The sequence below is a fragment of the Elgaria multicarinata genome, chromosome 1 (assembly GCF_023053635.1).
Source record: "Elgaria multicarinata webbii isolate HBS135686 ecotype San Diego chromosome 1, rElgMul1.1.pri, whole genome shotgun sequence".
NCBI lineage: Eukaryota > Metazoa > Chordata > Lepidosauria > Squamata > Anguidae > Elgaria > Elgaria multicarinata.
This window is the reverse complement of record NC_086171.1, coordinates 75829072-75845192: the sequence shown is the minus strand read 5'-3', so window position 1 is coordinate 75845192 and position 16121 is coordinate 75829072. Positions and strand designations below refer to the sequence as shown.

At 43.2% G+C, this 16121-nt stretch overlaps 1 protein-coding gene across 1 annotated transcript in view; it reads left to right on the top strand.

Moving 5' to 3' along the window:
• The window catches only part of ABCA13 (ATP binding cassette subfamily A member 13), a 331836-nt gene that overhangs the window by 108563 nt on the left and 207152 nt on the right, over positions 1–16121 (top strand). Inside the window, exons 27-32 of the mRNA XM_063124168.1 lie at positions 3477–3590; positions 5984–6074; positions 9466–9642; positions 11887–12193; positions 13673–13787; positions 14655–14984. Coding sequence (XP_062980238.1) covers positions 3477–3590; positions 5984–6074; positions 9466–9642; positions 11887–12193; positions 13673–13787; positions 14655–14984 — 1134 coding nt within the window. The remainder of the gene's footprint in view (positions 1–3476; positions 3591–5983; positions 6075–9465; positions 9643–11886; positions 12194–13672; positions 13788–14654; positions 14985–16121) is intronic.

Sequence of the window (16121 nt, the reverse complement as noted above, 5' to 3'; positions counted from 1 at the left end):
TGACAGCCATTTTGGAGAGGTCCATGATACTCCCTCAAAATTTGGGCCCAAAAAGGTTGGGGAACCCTGTCATAAAAACTGCACCAGAACAAAGCTAGTATGAATAACATAGCATGATTTAAAAACAAAACAAAAAACCCCAATTCACCTCAAAGCCTTGGTGAAAGAAAAATGCTTTAGGAACCTGACTAAAATCTGTTGACTTGGCCTTAAGAGTTCCACAGTTATTGTACCACCACAGAAAAGTCCCTGTGGCGTATATTTAAAATGGTGGCAGCAACATAGTAACGGCCAGGGGTGGATGAGACATCAGCAAAATGACAGTCAGCCATAAGTTGAAGGGGTAGGAGGTAGAATTACAGGCAGTTTGCCCCCGTTGAAATTCTGAATTTCCATCTTGTCTGTCTGTATGCTGTTCGATTGTACTCCATTTTAATACCACCTCCTTTGAACAGAGAACACATGTAGGGAGGGGAGTGTGAATGCGGTGTCTGATCCCAGCCTGCGTGAACACACCTTGTGCATGTACAAACAGTGCACACATCAATTTGCCTGTGCAATTGAGAATTGTGCCACTGCCATCCTACATGACCTGAGATATTGCCAATTTGGGCAATAATGTAAGAGATGGACGTCATATAGGAATGCCCTCACTTGTGAAGTCCTGATGCATACAATCTTTCCCCTCGCTCTCTCTTTTTTTTTTAGAAAGAAGAGTCAGGCTACTGGGAATATCAGTCCCATCCATGTCAGACATTGAACCTGTTCAGATGACATGCTAAGCCGCGGTGGTTAAGCATTTTGAGCTAAACATTATGGCTTAGCGTGTTGGGTGAACCATTCCTAACCATGGTGGCTACATAACCACGATTTAAACACACTCACTAACCATTTGCTGCAGAAGGGTTAGTGGCCTAGCCATGGCTTAGGATGTTGTCTGAAAAGGACCATTTTGTTATGTGTGTAGTAGAGGAAGAAGGATAGTGGCTGTTTCTTCATCACATCAATTGGAGCAACAGCCCAGTAAGTGAATGTATCAGACCTAAATAAACACATGTAGCAATGGCCTGTTAATGTCACGTTGGTCTAACCCTTAATCCTCAATATCAAAACTTCCATCCATGTTTACATTCTTCTGCTTGCTGAAGAAGATGGCACAGACGGTGCATACAATATCCAGTTAGCCTTTCCCCTCTCCTCTGCTAATCCTCTAATATACACTCACTCCTTATCATGAAAAAGATGATCCTCCTACAAGCAGCGGGACTTTACACTACCTACAACATTTAGTTCCTCAAATATGTTATCGTATTTACAGACAGAAGATATTTCCAGCCATAGCAAATACAGTCATTCTCGGTAATAGCATCATCTTACTTATCGTAGAGTAATTCACATTTGAAGAAGCCATTCTCCCTGAGCTGCCTCAATCGCTCTCATTTTCTCCAGTATGCAATTATGTTTTTGAGCAAACGCATGTGCATTGCATTTCATATCGGGCTTTTCTGCTTGTTTTTTTTGCCTTTGCTAAACTACATCTTCTGTCAGAACTGGCCTGCCTTCTCCTTCTATCCCATACTTCCTCCTCTCCCTTTTCCTTAACCAGAGTTCCTAAAAGATCTTGCATGCAGGTGGCCAACTTTTGGTTGCCACTCATGTATCAAGGGCTGGTCCACCCAGAAGACAAATGCAGCTGTTGACTCAGGTTGGTGCTGTCACAGTGGTGATGCTGAGCATCCAGCCGCTCTATGTTCCTCCTTTGTCAGAGATCACCTTTAGGCCCTCACTGTCTTGGCCCAACACTGTCACCATTTTGGCTCCAGGTAAAGAAAACCCTCTACACCAGCCTTTTAATGGTATGTGATGAGGCATCTATGGCCTAATCTACACCAGGCAGGATATAGCACTATGAAGGCGGTATGACAGCGGAATATGGTATATGTGAATGGGCTAGTAACCAAAAACAAGAGTTAAGGTAAGTAACTATATTTACAAGATCATATCCCTAACAGTTAATGTCTTTTAGGGATATGATCTTGTAAATATAGTTACTTACCTTAACTCTTGTTTTTGGTTAATAGTTTGTTTTGGTTAAAGTTTATACCCTTTTCGTATATGTGAATGGGCCCCAGCAGTTGTCAGTGCTCTTCAATACCTCCATAAAGCAGTTATGTGGCTCCAGCCTTTTATATACCGCTTTCATACTGCTTTCATAGTGGAATATACTGCTTGGTGTAGATGAGGCCTATGTCTGCTGTTTTAGAACAAGTCTATTAAGAAAAAAATTGTTTGCTTAAATTACTTTTATCTGTTTACATTGTTTTAATTTTTCTCTGTGTTCATAATTTTAGACTATTTTCTTATGTTGTATTTTGTATTTTTATGAATTGTTGCAAACCGCCCAGAGAACTTTAGCTATGTGGGTAGTATAGAAATAAACAAATAAATAAATAATCACTTCATCAGGTTGGGAGTAAGGGTGATTTAAGTCCCTGCATAGGCCACCAGCAAGCCCAGGAAATGCAACTAAGGGCCTTGCTAGACCCTGCCGGATAAGCCGGCAGGGAGGCGGGGTGACAGCGCGCTAACTTTAGCGCGCGCTGCCCCACCTCCTAGACGGCCGACGCGCAGGGACTGCGGAAGCCCTGTAGCGTTGGCCATTATTTATTTTTTTGTTAAAGGGGCCACATGCGCCCCTTTTCTTTTAATTAAGCTCCCCCATCCGCTCCTGATCCCCTCCCATGCCTCCTGCCCACTCTTTCCCTTCCCTCCCTCCCCGTTCCCGTCCCCTGTGTCGCACTCCGCCCTCCCTCGCCGTCCCCTGTGTCGCACTCCGCCCTCCCTCGCCGTCCCCTGTGTCGCCCTCTGCCCTCCCTCGCCATCCCCTGTGTCGCCCTCCACTCTCCCTCGTCGTCTCCTGTGTCGCCCTCCACCCTCCCTCGCCGTCCCCTGTGTCGCCCTCCGCCCTCCCTTGTCGTCCCCTGTGTCGCCCTCCACCCTCCCCCTCTCCTGCCGGTCCGGCCTTCCCCCCTATCTCCCCCCCCGGAATTCCCCTGGCCCGATGGGCCCAGCGCTGGGCGCTGGGCCCAGTCCGTGGCTTTTCCCGGCTACTCACGAGCATGTAGCCGCAAAAAGCCACGGACCTTGCTAGATGTTCTGCAGCCCCGGCCTCAGGCCGGGGCTGCAGAAAAGGCGCACCATAAGTGACTTCGCTTATGGCGCGTTAAAGGAGGCTTCAGTGCGCCTTGACCCTGGATTCCCCTGTGCGTCGTCTGGACACACAGCAGGGAAACTGGGCCTCACAGCGCGCTAAGGCCTCGTCTAGCAAGGCCCTAAGATGGCTGCTTCCAACCAGACTCTAAGAGAGAAGGCCTGCTGAAAAGTCAAAGCTAGATTGGAAAAGTGCTTGAGATGGTTTGATATACCCTAGTTCCTCCCCATTGATCTAACTTCGGGAATTTTTGTTTGTTTTTCAGGCTAATCACACATTCAGGTTTGTGGAGAACTTAAAGATATATTCTGAGGCATGGCTTCGAATGACAGAACTTGTTCAAAATAGCGAAAGCTTTCTTATGATCAGCCAGTTGCAGGTTGGTGAAATTCTGGAAATGGCGTGAAGCAATGGAGTGTGTTGGCTAGGGTGACCATATGAAAAGGAGGACAGGGATCCTGTATCTTTGTATTAAAATGGGAATTTCAGCAGGTGTCATTGGCATCCATGCAGCACCTGTTGAAACTCCCTTTTCATCACAACAGTTAAAGCTGCAAGAGCCCTGCCCTCTTTTGGATCTGGTTGAGAAGGCAGGGCTCCTGCAGCTTTAAGTGTTGTGATGAAAAGGGAGTTTCAACAAGTGCTGTATGGATGCCAATGACACCTGCTGAAATTCCCTTTTCTATACAACTGTTAAAAATACAGGAGCCCTGTCCTCCTTTTCATATGGTCACCTTAGTGTTGGCTCTGATTTCAGTGGGGCTGTGATTCCATTCTGGGTTTCAGTTAGAACCAGTCAGAACTATAAAGGTGCCATCCAAGGTGCTGGACCTATTTTGGGGGATTGGGCTCAGCACTTTGCATGGCTCATTTAGAATTTTGGCTGGTTCTGACTGAAACTCAGAATGGAATTACAGCCCCACTGAAATCAGAGCCACCAGCCTCCACTGGGGTGAAAAGAAACATCTACATACCAGGCACTTTACTAAGAACAGGTATGAGAACTGTTTAACCCAAGAGGCTTAAATTCTAAAATAGACACAGGGGGAAAAACAGCAGAAGCCAGAGATGGAGAAACGGGTAAGCAGAGGAAGAGTATGTGATAGATTCATGTTACATTGGAGAACAGTGCAAATTATTTCATTTTTCCTCATTTAAGGCAAAAATACTTTGAAAAATTCTCCTGGGAGTTTCAAAAACCAAAATATGTGAACTTCGAAAAGTAAAACATTTATAACTCCTTTCACCCCAACTTGTCATATTGTTTGCCTCCCACCTAGAGATGTGAAGGCCAGGAAAACCCCTGGAAAAATTAGGAAAAAAACCAGTTTCCCCCCGTTTTTTTCCGAAGCCTTTTTTGTTTTTTTCCGAAAAATTGGAAAAATTGAAAAAAATGAAGAAAAAAATATATTACAGGATGTTTTATTTTAGCATGATGAATAAAATGTTTAAGACGAGGTGTTAAATATCTATTTACAGTATCAGATTATTACAATTTCTGTGCACCAAGGACAAGCAAGTCCTAGGTTGTAAACTGAGACTACAACTCTCAAATGGAAGAGCAAGATGCATTTCTGCCTCTAGGGGGCAGCACTGGCATTGAAGTAGAGACTGAAATTAATAGTGATAGCTATACGTCAGAAAATGAGTCTGATTAAATTTCATGCATATTCATTGAATCTTGGTCCTTTTTTTTTCTCAGTTCTTTTTATGGGAATGGGGGCTTTATGTCTTGACACTGGAGGACTAGCAGAGACATAAATAATTTTCTTTGTTACTAATGTTGGTGGTTTCTTCTCTTGTTTTTTAAAATTGTTTTTTGCCTGCTCATAAACTGGTAGAACCAAGGAGATTCCTTACCGTTCAGGCGTTCCTAACAGTTCAGGATCTTGTAGCTCCATTTGTTACCAAAAACAAGTAAAAATATAAATTAAATTTGTAATAATTTTTTGAATACACTACTTTTAATATACCAAATGTAATAATTTTATGCCAAATCAACTTGGACATAATTACATTTTATGTTCCTAAAGTAACAAAGTGACTTCCAATCAGTAAAAAGTGCTAATATTGCATTATTTCAATTTTTCCGGAAATTTCCGTTTTTTTCCAGAAAAAAACACAAAAATAGAAAAAACGTTTTTTTCCCATGGCTTCCAAATTTCTGGAAATTTTACATCTCTACTCCCACCACATTGTGCTTGGGTTATAGCAACAGGAATTAATGGCACTGCAGGTATAAGTTCCATTTTGCAAATCCCATTATCCTAAAAATAATAATATCTTTCTGCCCAATTTTCCTGATTACAGTTTGTTTAGCAATGCCTAGGCAAGGTGCATTCCTAATGGTATATATTTATACCTCTGTGTGTTCCAATCTTCTGTGCTGTGCTCAGTCCTGCTCCGTTTTACTGCAGCAGTTCAGTGGGGCCATAAATCAATGGGGGAAGTAGAGTCTGTTGTGCCTTTTGCGAGGTTTTCTCATTCCTCGGTCTGCATACGTTTGAGCATTAAACCTCGAAGGACTGTGCTGTGTTGATTTCACAGCGATTGTCAACCACTGATTAGGAAGACCGCTCATGAGGGAGTGCTTGAGATCAGGAGAAAAAGGCGATTCCGTTGCGTTTTTGCCGTGATCTAATAATGAAAAGCAATACAAAGCAATAAGAGTGAGAGATGGAATCGCCTGACATATGTTAGTCTGGGTTTTTCCAGCAAGGAGTGGTACCGTTTTCCAACATTTTTTCCTTTCCTTTCAATCTCTTGTGTTAGGACGCAATGCAGAATGCTTTTATAAAGAACTTTGTAGAGAGCCAATTGAATGTGGATGTGGACGAGCTAGTAAGGAAACTGAGAGTATACGGTAAGTACGTGTGGACATAAGAACACCAGAAGAGCCCTGCTGGATCAGACCAAGGGTCCATCTAGTCCAGCATTCTGTTCACACAATGGCCAACCGTCAACCAGGAGCCCACAAGCACGGCATGGGTGCAACAGCACCATTCCGCCCATGTTTCCCAGGAACTGGTGTACATAGGCTTACCACCTCTGCTACTGGAGGAAGCACACAGCCATCAGGACTAGTAGCCATTGATAGCCTTCTCCTCCATGAAGGTGTCCAATCCCCTTTTACAGCCATCCAAATTGGTGGCCATCACTATGTCTTGTGGGAGCAAATTCCATAGTTTAACTATGCACTGTGTGATGAAGTCCTTCTTTTTAACTGTGTTGAATCTCCAGCATTCGGCTTTATGGGACATATATCCACACGGTCAATCTTTGAGCTGATTGGCTTCAGTGCTGGACCAAGGGTAAGATTCAAACAGGCAGCAGCCTTCCCTGTGCAGAATTTTTCTGCATAGCATCTACTATAAGGTTGTAGAACCTCGGGCCCCAAATCCAGCCCCCTGAGTTCCCCCAGATGGCCCCATCCCTTCTCCTAGCCCCACCCCTTTCTCCCAGCCAACTATTGTTTGGTTATTTCCTGGCTTTTCTGCAGTTTCCGCCCCCATTCCATAAGGTTGAAATGACCCCCCTGAAGTTTAGCAGTAAGAGCTTTCAGCTACAACATGCTGTCCTTTTTTTAGCCCCACCCCTTTCCTGTTGGCCCCTCCCCTCCCTGGAATGCGCCTCCCCCAAAGCCTCCCCCAAATGGAATGTGGCGCTCAGGCTGGAAGAGCTTCTGCACCCCGGTCCTATTAGATACCGTCAAATGCAGACTGCTGTTTCACGTTAGGCTTCAGATACTGTCAAACGCTGATGTTGAATATTAAATACTGGCTGAATATTTGCTCATTCAGAGGATATTAACTGAGATAATATTTGCGATCTGAATTTGGGAACAGTTGGCATTTTTTAGAGCAAATTATTTTCTGCTGTTCCCAGTTACACAGTATAGTTGTAAGTCCTGTTGTTCTTCCTGCTCCAGGGCTCATTTGCACTAACAGATGGTGCCTGTTTTTTTCTCTATGAGATAGTGTACTTAGGTACATGAGTGAGTAGAGGACTTTTACTGCAGTCGTGAAATTATGTCCTCATTTTCATTTAAAATGTTTGCATTTCATTGCAAACATTGTAGCAGGAATTCAGTTGGCACAATGCAATAGTGGGGATGACTGTTTCCCAGTCTAGCCTTTTGTTTAGAGTGGATTAAATCCAGACGTAGTTATGCTTAGATGAGAGTTAGACCCAATGAAATCAATAGGATTTCAGCTAGCCATGACTAACTTAAATCTCATTAGGTTAAATCCAACATAAGTCCTACCTAGAGTAGACCCATTGAAATGAAAGGGACTTAATTTAGGCATGACTACCTAAAGACTCATTCAATTCGGTGAGTCTACTCTAAGTAGGACTAACATTGGCTACAACCCTATTTATTTCTTTATTAAATTGGTGTGTTGCCCAACTGGCAAGAGTCTTCAGGGCTAGGGTGAACATATGAAAAGCGGGACAGGGCTCCTGTATCTTTAACAGTTGTATAGAAAAGGGAATTTCAGCAGGTGTCATTGGTATGCATGCAGCACCTGACCAGATACAAAAGAGGGCAGGGCTCCTGCAGTTTTAACTGTTGTGATGAAGAGGGAATTTCTCCAGGTGTTGCATGCATACCAATGACACCTGCTGAAATTCCCTTTTCTATGCAACTGTTAATGATACAGGAGCCCTGTCCCTCTTTCCATATGGTCACCTCAGGGTCTCCCTTACTTGGGAGTAAGCCAGATCTGCCTCCCTTTGTTGCAGGGAGGCATTTTACCCTCTTCTCCCTCTGATAGCAGGGAAGTCCTTCCTCCACAAGTTTATAGTGCAATGTCAGCTTTACGCACTGCTGATTTCACACCATTAAGGATTTATTCCAGCTTATCTCTGATTTTTTTTTGTCCACCTTGTAGGAGCAATTAGTTGTGTTAGCACACAGGAGAGGGTCTTCTCAGCAGTGGCCCCACACCTGTGGAACAAGCTCCCATTGGAGGTCTGCTGTGCACCATCTTTACAAGCTTTTAAGAAGGCCTTGAAAACATTTTATTTTACCATGGCCTTCTGATGATATGAGTACTGTTGTTGCTGCTATTGCCATTGTTATTCTTGCTGGTTTTATTGTTGTTTTTAATTGCTATGTTATTGTGAGTATGTTTTTATTGCTTTTAACATTGTAACTGTTTTTTATGTATTTTATTGTTGTAAGCCACCTTGTGAAGGCTTCTGCCCTGAAAGGTGCCCAAGAAATGTTTTAAAGAAATAGATAAAATAAAACAATGAGAGACGTCCTGTTTGTTTACTGTGCCATGCAATCCACCCGGAAACTTCTGTGAGTGGCCAGTCATGAGCGTGCTATAAATAGCTCCTTTAAAGAAGCCTTGCATTTGAATCCAACCCATAATAGTGAAGGATATTTCCTCAATGGCCATAGATGGTTGTGTGTTCCTTTTAGTGAGCATTGGCAGCTGGTGGCTACTAATTATAAAGCTAGGGTATCCACCCTCCAACCACAATTAAGAACAATAATTAATCACCATACTATTTTAACCCTTTATATAATAACAATTCTATATCAACATTCCAATAACTTCAGCATTGTATATATGCATAGATCAGTCTTTGCACCAATTTTACAATATACACTAATCACCATTGAAACACACCAATTTAATGTCATATATACATAGACATAATCTTTGACACCAATTTTACAATATAGACGAATCACAATGCATTTCACCATTCCAATAATTACAATTTTACATACATGTAAACATAAGATTTTTATTTAGAATTTTTACAATTTCCATATCTGTATATGTCAATTTTTTAGTGTAGAAGTTTCATTACACCTTTAGCATAGTAGTTTCATTGCACCAACAGGAGTCCGGTACGTTAACCTGTTTCGCGAGAAATTGCTTCTTCAGGAACACGCTACTGACACAACCCCCTCTCCCATTCGCTTCAGTGAAGGCAGAAAAGAAACAATTTGGGAGCTGTAAGGTAGCCAGTGAAAGAACCTGATGCCTGAGTTTTTCTATTGACTGGTGGCAGGAGCTCCAAGTGTATGTTATTGGCTTCTGGGAGAACTACTGCTTTATGGACTTGCTTACCTGTTCTTCCAGGTATCATAAAACTGTCATGCATCTCTAGTACTCTTTCCTCATGAAGAAACTGATCTGGCAGCAACCTCCTTTGGAATCTCTGACAGTTCAGGGAAGCAGGAAATCCCCAAACGCTGTTATTAATAATACCATGTTATTTCTTTTTTTCAGAGACCACGATAGAGAAAATGCTTAACAACTCAGCAACTGAGCATATTAACCGAATGGCATGGCTCATGGTTAACATTTCTTCCTGTCTTTTACTGGAGCGTTTCCAGCCCGTTGAATCTGTGGAGAAATTGGAGGCAAAGGCCCATGAACTCATGAAGCAAAATAATTTCTTAGCTAGTAAGTATCGTGACAAACAGCCAGCAGCAGAACATGTCCAGGATTGCATCAGCACCTTTTCTTTTGGGTAGTGTCCAACGCTGCCGTGGCGCTAAGCAGAACTGAATGCTAGCCTGATGGGGAGTGAGTGTTTTGTAGCGCAAGTGGAAACTTTTGCGAATTTGTGCTTCTGGAATGGGAGAAGTCAGCAGAGCTCTTGAAAGGCAGCTGTGCTGACTTGTCCCATTCCGGATGTGTGTGTAAAATTTCTGGGATTGCGCTAGCATGCCTTCATTCTCTATTGTGCTAGTGTTCATTTCCATTAGGATGGTGTATTTAGTATTGGCAGACTGCCAGCTTTGGATACTGCCCCTTTTCTCCCTGTGAGAAAAATGCAGTAATATCTTGGTGGTAAATGAAGGGTTATATTTTTAGTATTTGGTTGCATTCATATTGAAAACAATGTACAGCAAGTGCATTTGAAGACTGAGAGCAAGATCCAGCTAAGGCATCGATCCTATGTACACTTACCTGGAAAATTAGTGAAATTGGAAGATGAGATCTACTGAATTCGGCATTCATGAGATTGAATTGCTGAGTTGCAATCCTAAACACAATTATTTAGGATTCAGTCCAACTGAACTCGTTGGGACTTCCTTGTCTTAGGGATGTTGGAGGATATCCGGTTGGGGATCGAGTTCAGTGGGTTTCCGGTAGCTCGGCCACTTGGATGCAAGTGTGTGGACCCCCACACTTGCCTGACTTGGCAAACACCAAGTTGGGCAAGCACGGAGATCCCCACATACCTGCGAGCTGCCATTTTGTAGAAAACTGCAGGTAAGCTTTTTACATCAATCCCATTTTGTGCAAATGGCAGCCACCAATGCAGTTCAATGGGCGTGTAGGAAGTGCACAAAAATGTCTCTATTTGAGAAGGGTGTGCATAAAAATGCAGTATATCCATGAAAAGTACATGGAAAAAACACATACATTAGGAAATAGTTTACCAAAAATGTGCACATTTGGAAAAGTGTGTGCAAAAAAGTACACATTTCTGTGCGGAATATAAAAACACACACACTCGTGTGTTTGTTCAGAAATGAAATGAAATGAGCCTACTCCCGAAAATCTGACACGATTGTCGGGTCTGTTCTTCACTAGGGAACAGGTTTTTTCCCCATCATATCCTGCTTGTAAGCTTCCCAGAAGCACCTGTGTGGCCGCTGTTAGAAACTGAACGCTGGGCCTGATAGATCGTGGTTTGATCCAGCAAGGCCATCCTTATGTTCTTATATTAGGGATGTATAATAATTCTGTTTGTGGGTTAAAAACTTAATGGTTTGGCTCTGGCAGATTTCGTTTGTTTCGCCCTGCTGGCGTCAATCTGTAGCAGGTTGATATAATATGCAAACTCCGGGTGTTTTTTTTTAAATGGCAGCAACTGGTGCAATTTGGATTTGTTTTAAATGGATCTTGAGATTTACGCAAATGGGATCGTTTTTACCAATTTAACATTTCCACAAATTGTAGGACCTGGGGAAAAAGTGAGAGCCAGTGTGGTGTAGTGGCTAAGGCGTTGGACTGGGAGTCAGGAGATCCAGGTTCTAGTCCCCACATGGCCATGGAAACCCACTGGGTGACTTTGGGCAAGTCGCACACTCTCAGCCCAATCCACCTCACAGGGTTGTTGTTGTGAGGATAAAATGGAGAGGAGGAGGATTATGTATCCTGCCTTGGGTTCCTTGGAGGAAAAAAGGTGGGATATAAATGCAATAACAAAATAAATAAAATAAAATAAACATTTCCAGAATCAGAAAAAAAAATCTACTGCAGTCTGCTGCTGCTGCTGCTTACCAGAATGGAAACACCACAGAATGCTGTTGGGCTCAAGCATCTCATATCCCTATCATATATATAATCCTAAAGTTGTTAAACTTTGGTGAGATGCACACATAGAATAAGTGGGTCAACACACACTAAAAATTAACACCCAGGACTTTTCCATGCTAAGCTTGATGTCCTTAAAACAGCCTTCCCACTCAGGGATCCTCCAGATGTTTTGGACTTCAGCTCCCATCGGAGCCAGCCAGCTTAGCCAAGGGGCAGGAATGCTAGGAGTTGTGGTCTGAATCATCTGGACAGCAGCAGATTGGGGAAGTCTGCCCTAAAGTATTCAGTCTCATAAGATGTAAATCTAAGGCATGCAAGCAACATGAATTTGAGATCTGTGCTCACCTTCTTGTTTCCTTTTCATCTCTCACCAAGGTGTCATCTTTAATACCTCAAGCCCCAAGGGGGATGGAGCAGATTTTGTCCACGAGCTCCCCAAACATCTCTCATACACCATTCGAACAAGTGTCCTGTACAGCATGAGAACAGATCTGATCAAGAACCCAGTGTGGAAATCCCATCCTCAAAATTTACCAGCTGATGGATTCAAGTATAACCACATCTTCATTCCTCTGCAAGACATGATAGAAAGAGCCATCATTTCGGTGCACACTGGAGTAGATGTCCTGGATGCAGGAGTACAAGTTCAAGCTATGCCTTATCCCTGCCATACCAGTGACCTGTAAGTAGCTTGCTTAACTTGGACTGGGAGCTGCTTTTGATTTTTCAGTGATCAGAGCATAGAACACTATTTCTGTACCTGCTGCATTGCTTGCCAATGTGTTTCTGGGCCCAATCTAAAGTTCATGTGATCACCTTTAAAGCCTTAAATGTCTTGGGACCAGATTGTTTGAAGGATTGCGTGCACCTATATGAACCTGCTCTGTTCCTAAAATTGGGCCCAGCGGCCTTGCCCATGTGTCTGCCAGTATGATCTATTAGGTCACAAGAGGTAGGACCTTTTCTCTGTTGGCCCCATTCTTGTGAAATGCCCTGTGACAGGATGCAGGCATGACTCGCTCCTTGACTGTTTTTAAATGGGCTTTAAAGTCCTGGATGTTCCAGGCCTAATCCGCACCAGTCGTTTATTCCAAAATAGTATCGAGGTCAGCCCTACCCCACCACATGATGCACAGCTGATCCCGCAGTGATCTAGGGATGACGCCTCAGTTTTCCCGGGATATTGATGACAGCTTTTGTCCCGTTTTCCCCTCGCTCTTGCAAAAATCCCGAGGTGTGCGGCTGGTGTGCCCTCCCCTCCGAAGCTGTTGCTCTTCCTCACGAGTAGTGGAGCTCAGCGAACAGGCAACCAGCTGTGCCCATGGGTATCGCAGGTAAGGGGAAGAGCATTGTCGACCCATTCTGGTCTAGGGGTCTTTCAGCGCTGTGTGTTTTTTTTTAAAAAAAAGTAATCTTCACGCAGGATTGCAATTCTGCTCTTGCGCAAGAGTCAGGAGTCATAATCCCGCCCCACCGGAATGGCTCTCCTTAAATTGCAAGCAAACTTGCTGGCGTGTGCCCTGTGAGGGATGGTTGCTAAATCAGAAAACTTCACAATCATCCCTCCCCCCTCTCAAAAGGGCTCTAGGTGTAGATGAACCTCCAGTCTGCTTTGAAATGAATGGATGGTGATTTTGATTTTTATAATGTTTACTGTTTTATTTTACATTTTATCGTTCAAAATTTTAACTTGTCAAAACTGCCTTGAGGAAGCTTTGCCTTGAAAGGGAGTATAACAATATTTCATGTAGATAATTGAATAAATAAATTTAAGGAGGTGTTCATGACCTGCATATCTTCCAAAAGGAAGAGATACAATGGAGCTGTCCATTAGATTCATTAAAAATAATGTTTAAAGTGCATTACGTTAGGGAAATTATTTGCAAAAATGTGTTTATTGGGGAAAAATCTATACAAAATGTATGTATTAGGAGAAATTTTCACAAACACACATCTGAATTTTCATGCAAACTTTTTTTAAATAATTAAATCCCAAAGTTCAGGACCTCGGATCTCCAACCTCAGATTCAGGAATCTGAGCTATCCTCTGCTGCCTCCGCTCAACTCTGTCTAGGGACCATAGGATTACTCCCCCATTACTATTAATATTTTGCTCCTAAAACAATTCCTTAAGTGCTTATAAATGTATTTTTCCTTGTAGGTTCTTGAACAATATTGGTTTCTTTTTCCCACTAATAATGATGCTAACATGGATGGTATCGGTGGCTAGCATGGTCCGAAAGCTTGTTTATGAGAGAGAAATTCACCTTGAAGAGGTAAAAATAACTGATCTTTTTGCTCCTAAAGCACTTAAATGGGTTTATGTTCAGTTGGATTGAATTCCTAGTTTCTAGACCACATGGATGCAAAAAAGAAGACCTGAAACATTAAAGATATGTAGACAGTTTTACTAAAAATGTGCAGTTAACTATACCACAACTAGAAAAAGCTGAATTCATTCAAGAGGAGGGACCATGGCATAGAACATGTGCTTTTTATGTAGAAGTCCCCAGTTCAGTCACTGCCTTCTCCAAGTCCCAGATAGCCAGGCTGGGAAAAATCTCTGCCTGAGACCTTGAACCACTGGACTGCCATCTTGGTGTGTGCCTGAGCTGAACTAGATATGACCTTTGCTTCCATATCAGCTCAAACAATGAACGGGCACACCCTCCCAATTTTTGTGGGGACCACAGTGCATGAGGAGGGGAAAGTTTAACCCTTTCTTCCCTTACCATGGTTCCAAAAGCATCTCCTCCTGCTCACAGTGCTGTTAGTCCCAAGAGGAAAGCTTCTATTGAGCCAGTAGAGGTTTCCATTTTGGGGCTAATAGCAGCTTTGGTTGAGGAGGAGATTTCCTTCAGGACCATGAAGGAAGAGGAAACAGTTCAACCTTCCCTCCCTAAGCATTGCGGTTCTGATGAAATTGGAAGCCCCTGAAGTCTGCTATTTCCCCCGCCCTCTTTTTAAATCCTGATGTTACCGAAATGATGAGTTTAGTGTCTGTGTCGCACTACTGGTGGGTAGATAAAATGCACAAACTACCATTTGCTGGCAGTTTGGCAGTACCTGTAAATACTCTCCCTCTCTCTCTCCATTAGCTATAATGCCATTTATTCATTCATTTATTTATTTTGCCTTGACAGTACATGAAGACCATGGGGGTGCACCCCGGTGTTCATTTTGCAGCTTGGTTTCTGGAGAACATTGTTGTACTCGCTATAAGTAGCTGCGCTCTGACCATCATCTTAAAAGTGAGCCACATTTTTGCCCATAGCGACGGCTTCCTTGTCTTCCTCTTCTTCCTGGATTTTGGCGTTTCAGTCACCATGCTAAGCTACCTGCTCAGCGCGTTCTTTAGCGCTGCCAACACTGCTGCTCTCTGTTCTAGTTTGGTGTATATGATTAGCTTTTTGCCCTACATCATCTTGTTGGTTCTTCAGAATCAGTTGAACTTTGCCCAGCAAACATTTGTGGTAAGTGCTCCTTTTGTAACTTTGGTAATTTTAAAAATAAGGACACCTTAGAAAGCCTGTCTTTCATTAGCCAGCTTTTCACTGTCCCTTTGTTATTGTTTAAATCACATTTGCCCACCTTTCTCGCTAACTAGGGCAGGATCTACACTACTGCTTTAAAGCGCTTTATAACAGTTTTGACAACTGTTGGGGCCCAGGACACACTCCAGATACAGTTGTCCAAACTGTTATAAAGTGCTTTAAAGTGCTTTAAAGCAGTAGTGTAGATCTGGCCTAGCTCTTATTTGATAAGTAGCTTCTTCATTCATGGGGTGTCTGTAGGATGATGTGTTGGTAGATGGTTCCCTCAAAATCCTGCAGCATCGTTGCTGCCAGGCAAAACCAAAAAAGGCTAGATGGCAGGAGGGAGCGCTGGCTCTCCAGCCAGAAAAAAACACAGTACCGGTGGCCATTCTGCTTGTCACATTCCCCCCCCCCCACCTGCCCTGCATTCCCATGCTTTCCCAGAGCTACGCCCACTTGTGGATAACCTGAACCAAAGCCACCAGACACAACAACAACGTGGTCACTTTGCAGCAAATTGAAAAGTTGCGGTAAATTGGCACTTTGAAAACGGGCAATGTCGGGGGTTGTGGGGAAGCCGAATGTGGCTGTGAGTTGGCAGCTGTGTCATATAAACAATGCCACGCCACTGTGCAGCCACTGCAATGTTAATAGGGCATATAGACATCCCCACGTCATACACCGCCCTTTAAATTAAAAGAACTTAAGTGCGTGCCAGGCCTACTCGCAGCATTGTCAGATAACACTATGCTTCATATAATATAGTTTGCATCAGCCTTGGCCAGGCTGGCTGTGAATGATGGGAATTGCAGTCCAATACATCTGGAGGGCACCAGGTTGGAGAAGGCATGTTTGTGTTATCCACTGATAATGACGTCTCAAATGGAAAACACGGGAATAACCGATTGAAGGGCAGAGCGGATCATAGTGAGCATTTCTCCAACCAACAACATTTCTATTGACCCCGGTCTGGTTAATCATCTTGCCCCTGAGGACTGCATGTGGTCCTATGCATACACACGCACACACTCTCATATACATGCAGATGCATACACGCTGAAGCACAGTACAGGC